Source organism: Cibotium barometz, chromosome 24 (assembly GCF_041138505.1).
Source record: "Cibotium barometz isolate CiBa-2024 chromosome 24, ASM4113850v1, whole genome shotgun sequence".
Taxonomy (NCBI): domain Eukaryota; kingdom Viridiplantae; phylum Streptophyta; class Polypodiopsida; order Cyatheales; family Cibotiaceae; genus Cibotium; species Cibotium barometz.
This window is the reverse complement of record NC_141069.1, coordinates 20,826,987-20,846,888: the sequence shown is the minus strand read 5'-3', so window position 1 is coordinate 20,846,888 and position 19,902 is coordinate 20,826,987. Positions and strand designations below refer to the sequence as shown.

At 36.9% G+C, this 19,902-nt stretch overlaps 2 protein-coding genes across 2 annotated transcripts; both read left to right on the top strand.

The window, feature by feature from the left end:
- The first annotated feature begins 3,997 nt into the window (after positions 1-3,997).
- On the top strand, positions 3,998-6,441 carry LOC147625009 (uncharacterized). The gene is made up of 2 exons (XM_086818926.1): positions 3,998-4,199; positions 5,812-6,441. The coding sequence occupies exon 2, from the start codon at positions 5,821-5,823 to the stop codon at positions 6,175-6,177; it is 357 nt and encodes a 118-aa protein (XP_086675052.1). The 5' UTR covers positions 3,998-4,199; positions 5,812-5,820; the 3' UTR covers positions 6,178-6,441.
- Positions 6,442-17,574: 11,133 nt separating this feature from the next.
- Positions 17,575-19,582, top strand: LOC147625008 (zinc finger A20 and AN1 domain-containing stress-associated protein 8-like). Its single transcript, XM_086818230.1, has one exon. It carries the CDS (start codon positions 18,357-18,359, stop codon positions 19,104-19,106), a length of 750 nt encoding a protein of 249 aa, XP_086674356.1. The 5' UTR covers positions 17,575-18,356; the 3' UTR covers positions 19,107-19,582.
- Positions 19,583-19,902: the final 320 nt, after the last annotated feature.

The window sequence follows — 19,902 nt, the reverse complement described above, 5'->3', positions numbered from 1 at the left end:
TGAAGGTTATAGTTAATGTTAAGTTCAATTTTTCATGCTAGCAACCTTTCCTTCGTGTTTTTCAATATGTGTAATAATATTTTTAGGTTCATGGGCAGCTTTACACCATTCAAGTTATATCCTTCATGTAATGATCATAAGTCCTTTACACTTTTTTTAGCCTTTACTTTTACTTTTTCTTCATGGATGAAGAACTACTAAGCAACAAAATTTTGATTCTTATTTTCTTTGTGACATTTTTAATAAAAACTTTGTGCATGGTACACTTTTTTGAAATTCCTACCATCTCAATCTTTAGAGGAATGATCATGGTTTCTTTTTAATGTGTTGAAAACAATATGATTTGTTATGATAATCTAGATATCAAAAACCAAATTACAATATGTAAATAAAGTGGTTAAATTTATATAACAACATTTTGCATGGTGATCATAAAAAACTACTTATGATACAATGATCAAGTAATGATGGTGAGAAAGGTATTACATTTGACAAATTAATTACTCAATATGTAGTTATTGTATTCTCAGAGGCTTTCTCAAGTTTCCATTATGATACAAAAATATTATATTGATGTGATAGTTCATCTTGCATTAAGGGACAAGCTTTTGATTACTTGAATGGTAACACTAATGGCTTCCTTTATTTGCACTCTTTGTAGAATAAGGTAATGTTAATAAAATAGTGTATCCAAAATAAAGAGGAGATTCCTATGTAAGTTCAAGTGTAATATCAAATGGCTTCCTTTATTTGCACTCTTTGTAGAAGAAGGTCATGTTAATAAAATAGTTTATCAAAAATAAAGAGGAGATTCCTATGTGAAGTTCAAGTGTAATGCCAAAGGCCTCCATGAATTTCTCTTTTACTACAAAAATAGTTTCTCAAGCATCTAGGAAAGAGCTAATGGGTGTAATGGATCATTCTTATTTTTAAAAATTATTAGTTAGCTAAGTCTTTATGAAGTGTAAGGATTCCGAACCTTGTAAGTTGTGGTCAATAGTTTACATACTTTAGATAACTTCAATAAAGATGGAACTTACTTTTGTGATTTTTGAAAGCATAAATAATAATAATAATAATAATAATAATAATAATAATTTTGGAGAATTCGTGAGGCTTAATCCAAATATTTTTTCACCTCACTTTTTGCATTAGCAGCCTAGAGATTTTGATTTTTAAAAGTCCTCTTCCCCTTATAATTAACATTCTTATTTTCCTTGTGAGAAAACAAGTTACAACAAATGCAATTAAGAACTAATACACTAAATATTAGAAAGATTGTGTAGTGGCTATTTGAGTACATTCTTACTAGTACTTACCCGATAGAAATGTAGAAGCTATCACTTTTATCTCAAAATAGCACATGGAACAAGCTACATTCAAATCACATGCAACACAGTGACATAAAAAAAACAAAACTCTTATATATTGATATGGTATGTTGAGCTAGAAAGTAAAAACTTTTACAGGCTAGAGATGCATTTGTTAGAAAAGCATTTGCTCAATGCTCCACGCTCGTGTTGTTTCTACAGGTGACGTATGTGCTTTATTATGTAAGGGCCCATTTATGAGGAGTAGCCATTGTGGTGAGCACGTGAGCACCCACAAGTTCCCAATTTAGACATTGGATAGTGGCCAACTGTGGCCAAATAGTTAGGATATGGGTTATGTAAGCATCCTATTTGGCACTTTACTAAGTAGGATAATGCTTGTGCGAGCTAAGTAACTGCATTAGTGGACACACTATTCTTGGATTATGGGGCCCGTTTGAGAGTCAAGTCAGTCTCAGATGGGCATGTGAGTTGCGCATGATCCCTACGAGAATACATTGTAGTCTAATATGGTCCCAATTAGCTGATATTGGCCGGTTGGTCATTTTGGAACAAGTCGTGGATTGATCGACATGGCAGACCCATATCCATGCGGACCTTGGGTACTTATATATCGAGTGGTTTAGCAACGTTAGTTTATCATTGAGTTCATTTTATATAAGCACTCTTGTAAGCAGCAAGACATCCTCTGTCCAAAGTTTGTATAAATTGCCCTCAAAGCTCCCTGAAGCACATGGGTGGGCGGATGCCATCAGTTTTTGTAATCAAGTTTGTAAGCAATAATATTGTTTACTCTCCACTTCTTTTTGTAATTCAATGCTTTGTATTGTGTTGATCCTACTTCTACTATTAGGTATTCTTACAGCATTCACAATCTATTAGATTATTTTGAGGGATAATTTTGGTATGTGATAACTTATACATTTCCCACATATTACTTGCTTTCTATAAATGCAAATAAGCATAAAAATGGAGATCTCAAGTGATTCATAGTTCTACTACCATTTCTTGGCTAGTAAAAAGTAGAAAGCTAGACTTGTTTGGATAACATCTTGGTCTATATGTTATGTGGCTATTGAGTGGTATGGATAGACTTGTCTATGATATTTTACTAATATGAGTCTTTTGTTCTTTCAATGAGTTTTAAAAGATTGTGGCTATGAGAACGGTCATTGAATAGTATGAATACAAACCAGAAGACTTGCCTTTTGTGCTTTCAAAACGAGTTTTAGAACACAAGTTAAAACTTATAATTATAATAATTTAACTTCAAAAACGTGTTTTTATATTTTCATTATTTTCTCACATTTCATCTATTCATTTCATTTGGTAGATAGGATGGACAACTCCCACTCCAAAATGCCAATGGTTATGTATGGCTTGGAAAAGGGGATTCCGTTAAAAGGGTTCTTGGCAAACCCTTTAGCCATTATAGTAAGTAGAACATATGTTTTCATAAAATTATGTATTTACATGATTGCTAGGAGAAATCCACCTACCCTAATTGACATCAGATCCACTTGTTTGAAAGCTAGTTTAGAAGGGGCCAACGGTAGGTCATTTACTATTTGGTGAGTTGCAACTCAAACAAATAGTGGCCCATTGGTGTGGATGAAAATGTCTCCTTCATAGAGATTAAAAAAAGATGTAAGTGACAAGGAAGTTGAAGGAATTCATAATTTAAATGAGAGCATAACCCTTAAGTCTTATGAATACTTTAAAAACAACGACTGATGCAACGAACACTTGATGGTTGGAGGAGCATTGTTGTATAACAGCTCAAGGGTGGTATTATGTGTGAAAACTTTAGAGCCCATCAAAGTGAAAGGAGGCTTGAGAAAATACCACAATACAATGCAAAAAAAGAGCTATAACTTTCAAATCTATATTACCTTGCGTTACTCTTAAGCTATCATCTAGCTTTATAGCCCTTTTCCATGGTGTGTTAGTTGAAACTTTCTATACAGACGTCCTGATGGGTAGAGCTCCCACCCCACTTGACCAAGAGGCTAATTTCCACACCCTTTCCCCCCACTTCACCAAGGGGTGAGTTAAAAAGGGGTGTGAGTAAAAATCATCGTACAAACAAGTTTGTGAATGCATACATATTTCTCTCTCTCTCTCTCTCTCTCTCTCTCTCTCTATATATATATATATATATATATATATATATATATACACACACACACACACACACACACACACACACACACACACACACACACACACACACAGACACATCACTCTCTCTCTCTCTATATTTATTTATTTATTTATTTATTTATTTATATATAGTACAAGAGCCCTTAAGTTGGCATGGATCCACCTGGGTTCAGTGCAAGAGCCCTTAAGTCGACATGACCTGGGTTCGAGTCCAAATTCGCCGGATAGTCTTTCTAGGACTCTTGACATAGTTGTTACAACATTAAAAAAAACCCTCTGTGGAATTCTATACTACCAAGGCGGAGAGAGCCAGCCAAGCGAGTAGTACCTATTAAGGGTTCTCCACAAAAAAGAGACTTCCTTTGTCCCACATCAGCAGGAGCCTTTTTATTATTTTCTTATCCTTGTGCCGAGTCTATCCGTGTAATCATCACCACTACTTACTCTTTTCTTCCAGACTCACAACAGCCACTACTTCCTCCACCCCCCAAAACTTCACCATCTCGCCATCGCCTACTTTCCCACATAGATTTGGTCGGGATTGGCTTTTCGCGCAGTAACCCATCACACATTAGTTTTATCATTATTAGTTTCTTTCTCAATTAATCCCCCCCCCCTCTCTATGTAATCACCGTCGCCCCCCCTTCAGCTGCTTTGCTTTTCGACTGCAAAAAAATTCTTTAATTCCATTAACTCGATCCCAATGTAAGCTTCTTACCCTTCACGCCGTTCTCATTTTGTATATTTTTGGCTTGGTTCTAAGCTTTTGTCAGAACTAGATTTGGAGCTGCCAACACATATTTTAATGAAATTTTAATTCACGTAATTAGCACAGCTGGTCTTGCTAAGTGCTCGTATATAGTACTTGGACATGCCTAGTCATCTTTGAACTTAATTGGAGCTGCAGATGTCTACCTATCAGTGTTTTCGTTAAGTATTAAAAAATTATTTAATAGGTACTTAGACGCTTAATACTTATCCAGTCTTTTATGTAAGACTCTTAGTTGTAGTATAGGCTTCTTTCGAGCTGCAAATGCTTATCACTCATTAATCTAATCATTGCACAGTACTCAACAGTTTCTGCTACTTATTAATATTGGGGCTCCATTGGTTTAGCTAATGTTTGCCTGTGGGTGTTTATCTTTTTTCCCATCGGCTGCTTATGAGCGTTTGCTACAGAGTTTTAGTTGCTGGCTAAAGTATTTAATTATTTTTTGTGTGGTTAATAGGGGGGGAATCCTGCTTATTATAATACTGGGTGATTATCAATATAGAGGTGGTTTTGTTATGTACCACTTTTTCTAAATGTAGATGACTATTCTCTGCCCTCTTTTTTGAATGAAAAAATATTTTCTTTAATTAAAGCATTTCTCTTTTCAAAAAAGTATTTATGTGTTGATGATATGTGAACCATGGCTGGAATATCTGGTTTATGTATCTGTATATGTGTGTGTTTATATACATATATATTGTGTGTGTGTGTGTGTGTGTGTGTATATATATATATATATATATATATATATATATATATATATTACACACACACATAGATATGTATACATAATAGACACACAGTGAAACAGATATTCATAGACACACAGTGAAACAGATATTCCAACCATGGTTCACATATCATCATACATACAGATACATACATACACATATACATATGTGTGTATATATATATATGTGTATATATATATATACATACAGATACACACATACACATATACATATGTGTGTATATATATATATATACACATATATACATACAGATCCATATATGTGTATGTATGTATGTGTGTGTATAAATATACACACATATATATATATATATATACACACATATGTATATGTGTATGTATGTATATATATACACATATATATATATATACACACATATGTATATGTGTATGTATGATGATATGTGAACCATGGTTGGAATATCTGTTTCACTGTGTGTCTATGAATATGTATATATGTATATATGTTCATATGTATGTATATATATATATATATATATACATATACATATACATATACATATATGTACATATGTATATGTGTATGTATGTATCTGTATGTATGATGATACGTGAACCATGGTTGGAATATCTGTTTCACTGTGTCTATGAATATGTATATATGTTCATATGTATATTTGTTTTTTTTTTGAAGCCTACTCATATATGTTCTATTTGAATTAATAATTTTTTTCAGCAGATTTCTCAAAGGAAGACCCACATGATTGTTTATGTATGTATGTGTAATCATACATATGCATGTTCTATTTGAATTTATGGAATTTTTTCCACAGATTTCTCAAATGGGAAGGCCCAAGAAGAAGGTGCCCATAGAGCCTGCAGAGGCAGAGCCATCAAAAGAAACAAAAGAAGTGAGTGGGGTGGCTCAAGGGGAGGATGATGGGCCACCACCAGCAGCAAGGAAGAGGGGCAGGCCAAGGAAAGTTGTCCAAGAGGCTGTAAAAGCAGAAGAAAGCACTCAACGCGAAAAGCAAAAAGCAGCACCCGAAGATGCAGAAAGCAACATCAAAAAGCAGAAGGAGAGCGACTTGGGCTCTGGGGAGAATGGTTCCCCTGAGCCCCCCAAGTCTACCACCACAAGCGTGCAGAGAAGGGAAGGCAGTCGACGCAAAAGCGAGCCCAGACGTGCTGCAGACTGATCTTTTCTAGCTTTTTTCTGGTTGCTTTTTTTTCTGCTCGTTTGCATCGAAAGAGGGAGAAAGCAAAAAAAGCAAAAGCAAAAGAGCACCTGTTGAGCGTCCCAAAGAAAAAAAGAAGAAGCAAAAAGCACCCACAATGGTGAGCTCGGAATTGCTGTTTTACGATTCAATTTGCAATTCATCCTTGATTTATCAATCCTAATTGGTTGTGCTTGAGCTTGGTTGCTGTAATTAGCGCTTAATTTTATTATTTACATTTTTGAACCGTTGATTCACGTGTAATTTAAAGTTTTGATAGAGCTTCTCATCACATATTTTATATATATATATAAAAGTCCTCACGCACCCTCGTTGAGAGGACTTCGTGACAGAGGGAGGGTTCGCTCCCCCCCTTCCTGTGCAAGGAAACATTTTTTAGTGAACCTCACATGAATTCTCAACATGGGCTGAAGAGGAAAAGGCAATTTGGAACTCTCATTTTCTTCATGGTTTCATCCAAATACGACTATTTCTTGAAAAATTGGATAAGGCATTTTCCTCATCCTCTAAAGGGGGCAGATTTTTCAAAAGTTGAGCATGCTCTAGGATGATGCAAACCTGTCTTTTCTCGAACCCATCCCTCTCCCCCTCCAAGAAGAGTAGCATACATGTTTTTGGAAAAAATAGTTTCCCGAACACTAGATTATACAGAGGAGAGCTCAGGAGGGAGTACGCGATTAAAGACCCTAATTTTCTAGGGCACAATTTATACATGAGCTGCAAGCTTTAACTTGAGAGGGTTCTTTGCATCCTCTCATGGAGGTACCAAAAGGTCTAGGTAGCCCCTTTGCCAACACTTCTAAACAAACCTAGCTTGAAAATGTGTCTTTTAACTTTCACTTTTGATCATGCTGTCACATTATAAAGAAGATAATAAAAGAACATGATGGCTCACATAATTTCTTGAGCCTTACACTTACATATTGATGCACATTTTTTAAGACTCTAGGTAGGAAAACACTATGCTTCTTTTTAGATAACATGCATCTTCGAAACTTGAAAGATCCATGCATCCCTCCCTAAAAAAAAGAAAATTTGCCCTTAAAAAAAGAAAAGCTTTATTTTGAAGTGTACTTTATTATGCCATTGTCTAGTTAAAAGCAAAGAAAAGTAGTGAACAATGAACATGCCCCCTTCAAATAAAGTAATGGGGTCACCCTTCAACTTCAAATCAAATTTAGCCCTATAAGTCTCTACCCACCATACCCAATAGTTAAGACTTCACACATTTGGCTTTTTGGGTAGGAGATGATGTTTTATCTTTGGAGAAGATAATGGCATTATGGCTCACATAATTTCTTGAGCCTCACGCGCGTACTTGTCGATGCATAATTTTCAAATTATATTGGTCTTGCTTGCCCATATGAAAAGATAACACCACACACACTACCAAGTCACGCTTCCATCACAAAGCATTCAAACTCCAATGCAAGACTTCTAGTTTGCTCTTATCACTAGGCCAAAGGTCTTTCAAACCCAAAGCACATTTGTGACTATCTCAAAGGCTCAACAATGTTTTTGTTGCCATTGATTATCCTATAGTATTGACCTACTTCAAAGTCTTTTCACTATTTATGGTAAGTTACATAAAAATAATATGGGCAAGAATGTCATCCTAAAAATGGCTACTTCCTCCTTCAGTGTGTTTTCCATCACTAATGGGAATGATTTTTGAGCTGGGTCACCCTTCAAAATGACGAGTTTAGTAGAAATAATGCCCTTTTTTTAAACAAATTACCTTAGTTACTCAAAATTAGTGGCTGTATTTAATGGCCAAAATGCTCAAATGATGAGTGTCAGAAGCAAAATTAATCACTGAGATTGAAAAAAAAGAAGCAAAATTAATCACTGAGATTGGGAAGAAAAGAAAAAAAAACGGGTTCAAAATTTGGAATCAATGGCTAGGATTTTGAAACTTTTAGTTGTGAAATGGATTAATGTGTAGGATTTTGATAAGAAAACGGACCCTTTTTTAATTCTTGGGGGGGAAATTAGAACACAATTTCATTAAGGATGCAATGAAATCTCTAAGGCCATGTTCACAAGCTGCTCGATGAGCACATGGTTGCTTTCTATTGGACCGCCTTCAGGGCCCACAAACACAAGGGGGAAACGCGTGCCATCCTAACAAGGCCAGACATAAGGCGGAATCAAAAGTATTAAAAGGCATGTCACATGAACCCTTCCCCTATACGACCAGCTAGCAAGGCTGACAAAGCTGTCTCCAAATTTTGCAGCTTTTTTTAAAAGAACTAAGCGGCAGATCGTCATACTACATAATGGAGTGTTCACACACAAAACATTTGTCTCACCAAATCACAAAACTTTGAACCTTAAAAAATTGGAAGTTTTCTTTACAAATTATATATATATATATAACTACCTAAAATGTTATTAAATTATAAATAAAACTAAAAATGTTGCAAGTCCATTGTATATAGTGTGTAAGTTTTCACCAAAAAAACTTCATAATTGTTCATAGGGTGGAAACTTGTAAACTTGGCCTAAAATTCATACACATGTCTAGCTAATATCTTACCATTTTGTGTTTCCACGACGACATAAAATCGAGAGTAATTTCTTCTTTGAAACAAGTCTAATTTTCTATACAATCATCAACACAAAAACATAGTGCCAAACTATGCTTGGGCATTCAGAAGAAAGACACCAAACATTTTGCCCTTCATAAGAAAGCCTTAAATTTTAAAACACCAAACATTTTGCCCTTCATAAGAAAGCCTTAAATTTTAAAAATCCTCAAGGATGCCCTTCCAAACTTCAAATGCTAGTCCAAATATCTCTCCCTTCAAATCAATAACCCCGGAACCAAAGCCAATACTAACTCCTTTCACAATTCTTTAAGAAGCTGGCATTTGGTGTATGTTGTAACAATTAAAACTTTAAAAAAAAAAGTTAAAACCAATTAACTTTTTTTATTTTTGGTTATAAAGCCGGCCAATCATAGGTATTTCATTACACTCCAACCTTGCCCCTTTTCTTGTGAGCTAAGAAGTTCGTTTTTTTCAAGCACTATCTTTCAGTTAACTACTATTCTTAATTTCTAAGGGAAGATACTACTCAACTTTCATGAGTATCTTCCCTTAGAAGCAATTCATTAATGATTCTAAGAGAAGGAACTGCTCAACTTCCAAGACTTTAAGCACTCCCCAAGGTGTGCCCCTTAACATTTTCACAACCTCATGCTAAACCAAAATTCTCATCTTGATGAACTTATACGTGCTACTACTAACTACTCCTTAACACAACCAAGTGCTCAACCAAAATTCTCATGTTGATGAACTTATATGTGCTACTACTAACTACTCCTTAACACAACCCAATGCCAAAATTCTCATCTTGATGAACTTATATACGTGCTACTACTAACTACTCCTTACTACCCACCACTGTCAAAACATGCACCCAAGAAAAACTAACAAGACATGCTAAATTAAACAACATGATCATGTGTTGTGTAGATGACAAAATGCATTACCAAATAAGCTTTCGAGGTTTCACTTAAAAATGAAGATCTAAGGAAACTCAAAGCACCACATTGAACTCATGAGTAATTGGAAGAATATACAGCATACTAATTGTAATTAAGAAGGCACAATTATAAGCATAAAGAGGCTCCAAATCATTGAAAATTCACTCAAAATGAGTTAGGATTACATCAAAGACCATCTCTAGATCCACTTTTCTCGCCATGATTATCTCCATCAAACAACCACAAATCACTCTTGATTCTCTTACTCACATGATCGACTTTTTCACCTTTCATAGTGTCATCAACCAAATAACCTTTGGACAATTAACCTGTGATCACACACCATAGAAGATTTGTAATGTCATATGGACCTTCACATTGAGTACATGCTACAAGGTTCACACAGTGTCCCGCATACAGTACACAACATTCACTATCACTGTACTTTCCAACATTCCTCTTAGTGATAGGCTCCCCCGACACTCATGCATGCTTGCCTCTAAACTCCGAGTCATATCATAGCTCGAGTAGACTAGACAAGTTGACTCCAATTCTAGTCTTTCCTGAAACCATGTCGACCCTTTCAACAACAGGCAAATATTACACAGTGGAGCCATGCCATAGCAGCTCTCCACACATATCATTGCACATGATTACAACCACCTACGTCTCTTGGTCGGGATAGTACCTACACAACAAGCCACTTCCCACCGATGGGAAATCTCGATGGAATCTTAATGTTTAATCTATTTTTAAGTACATTGCAAGACACTTTGGTGGAAATCCAAAAGCTTTTATAAACTCCTATGACGATGTGAAATTTGGCAAATTTGGTATTGATAACGAACAAAAAGCCCCCATCCTTGAAATTGCATTAGTACATTCAATAAATATAATACTCTCGTGCACCATGTGATCACCCCTAAGCTTAAGAGCACTTCACGGTTTAAACTATCAAAAACAAACATAAAAAAGCGCTCTATGGAGCCGCCTCTTTATTTTTAGAGAAAATCGATGCCCACGAACTGATTGCAAAGGGAGTGACGCATAGAGAAGATACCCACGGTTTTGCTCAGCGAGTCATGAAAAACGACAACAAAATCATGCAAACGATAACTCAACTCCATTTTTAGAAAAAAAAACCAAAAAATATACGTGGATACTTAATGAAAGATGTAAGCCCACTAAATTGTGGAAGTCTTTGGGTAATTGGATCGAGTAGATAAATACACCCTTTAACCCAAGGATCGACATGTTTTTTCCCTGCATTTCTCTCTTGTTGTATTATCTCTGGTTGCTTGTTGTCGTCATACAAGTGGTGCATGCTCGGCCTCCAATTGGAAGTGAATCTCTCTTCCTATTTCGGCCTACATCCTAAAATTAGCATTTGGACAAAAACACAATTATTAACCAAAAATTAGCTTTGGACAAAACATAGCTATTAACAAAAATATAGCTTATATACATTTGTACAACTCAAAAAATTATAAAATAACACAACTTTAACCAAAAATAACATTATTGAACACACAACGTTAACCATATATAACCTAGAACTAAATCATAACTTTTAATCAAAATAACACACTTGTTTCAACCAAATAACATAGAAATAATATCATGAAACTCAAGTATTGACTTTAATTTCACATATGACTAAATGACATTTAGAATAATAAGATGGTCAGAATAGGAAAGCAAACATTATTAAACACAACTATTAAGCCCAAAATAGCTTTTATACATTTGTATAACTTAAAAAATTAACAAATAACACAGCTTAAATGAGAAATAACATTATTAAACATAACATATAGACTTCAATATATCCCAGAACTAAATCATAACTATTAATCAAGACTTATATTTCACCCACTTGTTTTACTAAGAAAATCACTAATGAACAATCCAAATAACACACAAATAACATCATTAAACTCAACTGTTATTTTCAATTTCACACGACTAAATCACATTTAGAATAATAAGATGGTCAAAATAGAAAAGAAAACATAATAACTTAGATAAAATTAAACCATAACAAAACAACATAACAAATAACAAGATGGACATACCTCCATTGCTCTCTTTTTCTTTGATTCTTTTGCAGATATTAATGAACATAAAGATGATTGAAGGGGAAGGTGAATATGTGGTTCCAACTAAATGGTACCAAATAATCAACATACCCTTCAATTTCTATGTTACAGAAGAGAAAAAACCCCATGATTGAGAAGATCTAAAGTCATTAATGTGGTTGAGGAGAGAAAGAAAGCTTTTGAGCATAGCTACTAAAGAAAACAAACACAGATTTGATTTTTCTTTGTACAAAGGAGGGAAAGTGAAAAACCTAAAGCCATATCTCATTAAAGTCTACTAAAATCGCCCTACACTAAAAACCCTATTTTTCTTATTCTAAAAATCTAGAGAAGTCTCTAAATGAAGGAAAAATTCATAAACCCGTGTATACTTAATGAAAAATGACAAAAATTAACAACAAACTCTTAGAGCAGAGAGGTAGGCGTGGATAAAAAGAAATTCGAAAATGTGATATCTACATCAAGTTATTCCGTTTTTTAACTTCTCCCATTTTTAAATACGTAAATGCAATCTATTTTGAAGGATTTAGAAGTTGAAAAGTCATGTGGGTATTTAAGAGTGTCACATCTTAGATGCTTCACTTTTTTAGATCAAATAGAATATTATTATTTCAAATTTGAGAATTTCGAGGACAGGTGGTCCTAACTATGGACATGGGACATTAATACAATAAAATAATAGATGAATCTCTTATATAAAAACAATATAAGAGACCTCCTTGATTCTAAAAGAGAGAATGGCAATATTATAACATTTTTTCACCACTTTTCCTTGATTTATAGAAGAGATAGAAAACCCTCAAGGGGCAAAATGGAGAGTCCATATTTCTCCTGATGATGATGAGTATGTGAATAAGGCTAAAAATCCCAAAATATACCCACTACATGTGAGAACACCACAAATACTCTACACGCCCAAGCCACCTGCTATGTGTATGCGTGTATACACCCCATGTCACCAAGGTTTAAAAAATAGAATGGAATTTTTGGGTAAGGCCTAAAGAAAAATAAAAGCGTAGCCAAGGATAGGAAATGTGGCCTAAAATGTGGAGAAATTACAATGGGTAATATGTATGGGATATGGGAAATGGAGAGAATGGGAGTGGCCAATTAATTGGAAAGTGTGGATGTCATAATGTGAAAAGGGTTCTAAACCCTAAGCTAGTTGAAGGTCTAAAAGGAACAACAATAAAAAAACAAAAACAAAACGTATCCTTTCCCTAGTGGGGCCAATTCTTTTTCTCTTCTTCCTCCTCTTTCCTTCACACTCAGCCACATTGTTGAGAGCTCAGAGAGTTCTACGAAGCTGTTCCAATTCAACAACGTACTGAGCCATTAGCAATGAAGCTGTCTTTTAATCTCTCTTTTTTTAACAAAAGAAAATTTCTTGTTGCTTCTTACGCTAGACAGTAGTAGCGCTTGTTTTTTTTAAACACTAGATTGTAGTGACGACCTGCAGATAAGAAATGCTTGTAGTGTGAAAATTTCTTATTGCTTGCTTTTTTTTTCTTTCCTTATGATAGGCAATCTGTAGACAAGAAGCATAAATTCTACTTTTACTCGCTGACATCATGCACGTGATGAATCCCAAAAGTTAGATGAGAATGAAGCATTGCTCTGGAGCTCAATCTTTATAGCTAGATGATGCGACAAAATGTAAACACTTTTGACTATGTTGAGCATTGAGCTAATAGGACGAACTACTAGAGCTGCGTTTGTAGAAAAAAAACAAAGGTTGACTGTGAGCCACCTAGGTGAAGAGTTGCATATGTAGAAAAAACGGAGGTCGATTGTGATCTCGGATGATGTTGCGTATGTAGAAGAAATGATTGCACAATGCGTGGGCAATCACACCATCTCCATCTCACTGCGTGCTGTGATACTGATGATGAGTCTAACTTGGCATCCGCTTTTTTACCCCCGCTCTTCCTCTCTTTTCTGTCTGTGTGCAGAGCTGCAATGCTTGTGAGCTACTCTATACAACTGCAATGATGATTGGGTTCTGCTAGAGGAGAACGTTGGCTTGAGGAGCTAAAACCTGAGGTTTTACTACTAAAGAAGGCTCTCGCTTCGGTCATAGAGGAGAACGTCGTCTCAAGGAGCTAAAACCTGAGGTTTTGATGCTGCTTACAAAGTGATGAATGCTTGAGCCCTTCTATACTATGCTCTCCCTTAAGCACTTCTATACTATGCCCTCCCTTTGCTGATGAAGTGATGAACACTTGCTACAAAAGAGTTGTCAAGATCCACCACTTAGCAACGTGCTAAGCTTGTCTACTTGGAAGCTTTACAAACACTTGCAAGATTCTGCCCTGAGACCTTTGTATAGATGACAGCTGCCGTCTACTTCTATTCAAGGGCTATGGTGTTGATTGTTGCTGCTGTCTGCTTCTGTTCAGTGGTTGTGTTGCACTTGACCACCTCTCCTAAACATCGTTGTAGTAATGATGAGATGGCTGAGACTTGCTTTTGATAATGAGTTGTCTTAGCATGAAGCTTGTTGAGCAATGATGTCATGTTGTCGAGCCTTTTGGTAGCATATCTCAGCCTATCCAAAATTTCTATGAATCTGCATTCAACATAGCACTCTGCAACTGTGTAACAAAAATCTGAGAACTCTGCACAACAATCTGATTATTCTGCACAGCAACCTTGATTTTCTACACCACGATCTTCTTCTTACAATGCTTCTCCAAGAACTCAAGATTTGGGAATCTAGGGTTTGATCTTGAAGATATTAGGCCTTAAGGATTGATATTTGAAACTATAGGCTCTCTAAGCGAGATAGTGGAAGAAAATCACAAAAAATTGGTTATTAAAATTTCTGCAAACCCTAATCCAAAAATTAGGCATATCAAGAAATTTAAGAAAATCAAGATAATCAAGGGATAAAGTGGATTAAGGGTTTTTGAAAACAGTGATTAATACAAATTCAAAAATGATTAACACAAGTTTCATAGCTAATCTTATTAAAATAAGAAATGAGCAAATATGAAAACTGTTTAAAAATCAATTTAAAGAATGATCAACATTAATCATGATTAAGAAAATACAATTTTGAAAACTGAGTTAACAATAACCCAAAAACGATTAATCTCCTAATCAAAGCATTAACATTTAAGCCTAGAGTTGTGATACCCATGTGTAAGAAACTAGGGTTGGCCACTCAAAGCATGGGTCACCATCCTAAGGCAATAGCCAAGAAGGCCATGAAAGCTTAAGCATGAGCACCAAGAAGACATAGATGCCTATAGAGTGAATATGATAAAAAAGGTACAATGCCTATGAGCCCTATGCCTAATATGGCCCAAGGCCCCCAAAAAGTGCACATGGAAATGACCCTAAGCCCAAGTGCCTAGGCCCCATCCCCCATGTGCATGCGCAACCAAATCTACTTCATTACAGGGTGGAAGAAATCTAATCCATTTTTGGACTCCACCAAGGGCCCAAAGCACATATAAAAAAAAAGTTTAACTATGATGATGACTTTGCCATTTATTTTGACTCTTTCCAAATAAAAATGATGACGGATTTTGTGGAAGCTCTTCTTACTGAGCTTAAAATCTTGCTCCAATGCTAGGATGACATGTACACCTATTGGATGATAACATAATTTAATTGGGATGGTTATGAGATGATGTTGCCAAACATGTGATTTCGATAAGAAGGGGAGTAGATTAAAGAGGGTGTGCCTCTACATATGATAATGAAAAGAGGTAAACTTTATTTTTATTTTTAACAAGATAGATCTTCATGAAGCTCTCCCTCTCTCTCTCTCTCTCTCTCTCTCTCTCTCTCACACACACACACACACACACACACACACACACACACACACACACACACACATATAGGAATTTATGCATAGGGATCCTAGTGGATCAAGGCCTACTCTTTGCCTATCATCATTTTCATCATTTTGATCATATGTGGTCTGATGTCTGGGCTATAATATTAAAGACTCATCTATGTTTCTCTCTCTCTCTCTCTCTCTCTCTCTCTCTCTCTCTCTCTCTCTCTCTCTCTCTCTCTCTCTCTATCTATCTATCTATCTACGCCTATGGCTCCTAATTGAGAGGGGACTCTCAAGTTCTAGTCTCATTAATTGAACTTCACTGCTATCACATGAATCAAGTCATGTTCATTGGCTCAACTTATGACATTAAAAGCATGATCTCTCTGTGTGTGTGTGTGTGTGTGTGTGTGTGTGTGTGTGTGTGTGTGTCTCTCTCTCTCTCATTTTTATATTTTTAAGCAAAACATGTTCTTTGGTGTAAGATGGAAAATAAAAAACATAGTTTTTTTGGCATTGTAATAAGGTAGAAAGGGAAAACTTTAGATCCTTACAAAAGGCACACATGTTAGCTTGCTTAACCATGAGAGTTTGCAAAACAATAAATGTCAATATAGTTAGCAAGTTATTCCTTGGAGCTACAGATGGTAGTGATGGCTTAAGCACCACTTTCCTATATTAAAATGTGCTAATTAAGGCATAGTCAATTTTCATAATGTCTGAAAACATCAACTTGATGGGCTATAACATGAATAGTTTATATTGTATGTGATAATCTAGGTTCCCTAAGTGGACTAGAAAAGTATGTTAACACTTTTAGTTATTCAACACTTCTAGTTATCCAACGCCCTAGTATGTTTTCTAGTCATCCAACACCTTGGTGTGTAGTGGGAAACCAACTTTTATTTGTTGGGCCTTAATATGATATCATCCCCCATTTTTAAATGTGAGAAATTTGACAACGATGGAGAACTAGTAAGCTTGGAAGGAAACTTTGAAAGTCCATGGAGGAGTTACCTTGCCCATTGTCTAAAGACTAGTAGAATACATAATACATGCAGGAGTCCTCTTGCCCAATGTCTAAAGACTTGTTGTAGATTATCTTTTTAAGTAGCATACATATCTAAGTTGTAGTGGATTATAAGCCATGTGTTGAAACGAACTTTTTGATTACTTGTTGATTTCTTTTAAAAAGGACATTACATTACTATTCTAGTTGACTAATTCAATGTAAGACCTTAGGGTGGGTACACAAAAGGGTAAATGTTGCCAAGGGCTTTGATACTTTTGAGCTCAAGGGAGTTGGGAGATGGACATGCTCACATGGACATGCTATACCTTTTTGCATTCAATCAAATGAAAACACATGGGTACATGAAAGGGTAAATGTTGCCAAGGGCTTTGATACTTTTGAGCGCAAGGGAGATCGACATGCTCACATGGACATGCTACACCTTTTTGCATTCAATCGAATGAAAACACACACACACACACACACACACACACACACACACGCATGCACGCACACACACTAACACAAAAATGCCATTAGTTCATGAAAATTAGTAGAATTTTGTAACTTGTTAATTGATCAATTCAACACTGCTCTACTTATGTTACTTCATCAACTCATCTAGGCTTGTGAGGGTTGAGGGTTGATAATTTTAACACCAAGATCAAATCTTTATTTAGTAAAGGCACCTACCTACCGACCTACCTACACGTTAATATATTATTGGTCTACCTTTATAAAAGGTAGCTTTTCAGTGAGAAAAATAGATTTTGGAGTACATATTTGATATGTGTTGGCCTACCTTCATAAAAAGTTAAGAATTGTAAAAAGTTGCCTAGGGATTCTATATTCGAAAAATAGATTTTGGGAAAATTTTCCCTAAAATGAAATGTCGAGTGTTGTCTCTCTTTTGGAAGAAAGATTTTGGGAAAAATTTCCCTAAATGAAATGGGTCTCTCTCTCTCTCTCTCTCTCTCTCTTTTGGAAAATTCGCTCCTTTTCTCTCTCCCCCTTTTTCCTCTCTCTCTCTCAACCTGCTCTTCTCTCTCTTCCTCTCACACGCGCGTCGTTCATCTCTCTTCCCTCCCGTTTTCCTCTCCCACGTGCCACTTCTCTCTTCCCTTAGATGGATTCCAGCATAGGATTGCGATTTAAATAAATCTCAAAGAAAATTGTGTATGGCTCGTCTTTCTAAAGGGCCGGCGGAGGCGACGGAGGTCGAATGAGGGAATGCCACCGCACCAGTACTCACACGTGCAAGCGAGACCTGGCAATAATTGCGCTACAGCTGGAACAGCAGCGTGCTGTGGACGGCGAGGCCGCGTTTTGGTCGTCATCGTCTTCCTTCATTTTCTCCATTTGCAGTTTCTGCACAGTGCCGTCGCCATAGCCAGAAAGCTTGGTGACAATTCCTCTCTCTCTCTTTTTTTTTCGCCCTTTCCGCCGCTTTCAACATTCCACCATTCACCACCTTTCTCTTTCCTTTCAACCTTTTCCACTTCCCCCTTTAGGCCGCTCTCTCCATTTCTTCGTAGCTTCACAGATTTCCTTCCTCTCTCTCTCTCTCTCTCTCTCTCTCTCTGCGTTCACCTCGCCATCGCCATAGCTTGATTAGAAGGTGACTTCTCCTTGAGCTGCTTCTTGCATAGATCGACCCTTTGCTCTCTCAGATCTTCTTCCCTTCCTTATCTGCTTGGTTTTGGCCTCCAGGCACATCTCGTTCTTTCTCTCCAGCCCTGCTGCACTATGGCACAGGAAAGTTGGAACCGCGACGCTGCAGAAGGTAGCGGCTGCCAGCAGCAAGAGGGCGTCGTTCTCTGCACCAATAACTGTGGCTTGCTCGGATCTGCAGCCACCATGAACCTATGCTCCAAGTGCTTTAGAGAGCTCTCTCTTAAGCAGGGTAACAGTGCCTTCCCTGCACATGCATCAGAGAAAGGCATAGCAGCAACAGCAGAGAAATCCATGATCTCTGCACTCTCTGATAAGTCTATTGCGTCTATGGCACAAGCGTCTCTCACACCTACCGAGAACCCTTTCGATAAATCTATGGTGGTGATGGCTCAAGCGTCTCTGACACCGCCGGCGGTTTCCGAAAAATTATCGGTGTCGACGGCAGCCGTGGCTCAGCCGTCTCAGAGCCTGCCATCTCTGAGCTTTGCGCAGAGTTCGAATTCCTCTAGATCTTCTGCGTCATCAGAACTCGAGATCATGGCGAATTCAGATCTCGCGCCCATCGCCGCACTCTTCTGCTCCGCGGCACGGCAGCCCAACGATCCGCAGACGGCGGAACGCAGACGAACAGTGAACAAATGTCTCACTTGCAGGAAGCGAACCGGCCTTCTGGGATTCAAGTGCCGCTGCGGCAATATCTTCTGCGCCCTGCACAGGTACTCCGACAAGCATAGCTGCCCCTACGACTACAAATCTGCAGCCCGAGATGCCATAGCCAAGGCCAATCCCGTTGTGAAGGCTGCGAAGGTTGAAAAAATTTGAACTTGTTTTAGAATTCGAGTGATTTGTATTTTCGGGGAATTATAGGAATTCCGAAAGGAGGTGCAAATTCTGCGTTTTGATTCGTTGCTGTATGGTCGTGTGAGGGCCTAATCTGTGGGACTACTTTCCCCTTTTATTGCTATCTGCCTAGTCTCATTGTTCTTGTAACCTTAAGCTACTCTGCTTAGCCTGTTGCAGATCAATATCACCAGTATTTAATTGCTGGTATCCTCATCAATTTCTGCTTCTATCAAGCAATTCAGATCTGTATTATCAGTATTATCATGGTTAATTTTAGGTGGGCTCGTTTTAGGGATTATGGTTTGGTGCAAGCTATTTGTTTGGTTCTGTTTGTCCTTGGCTTGGATACCATGTATATCTATCCTTCAGCTTAGCGTACCAAGGTCGTGTCGTTTCAGATCTATGTGTATTTTTTGTGCGACGAATAAACATTTTTGGGAGTTTTTTTTCAAAAATATCTTGCGCCATCGTAGATCGGTGTGACCAGTTTACTTTTTCATGGATGCAGTATTTGGTATCTTGCGTGCGGTAGTTTAGCCAATATCAAGGCTTCCACCATATCAAGCAAAAATTAATCACAGTTTTGTAGCTATTCATTAATGGCGAATTGCAGTGTTCATATATCATCGTTATTTTCATTTTCATGAGGCTTAATGGTATTATACCAAAATAACGCCTTTTCTGTAATTCTCGCAGAATATGTCTTTGTTTAAATAAGTCGGTTTTTTTTTTGCGCATCTGGTGTGCCATAGAGCATGTTTTTGGCTCAGTTTAG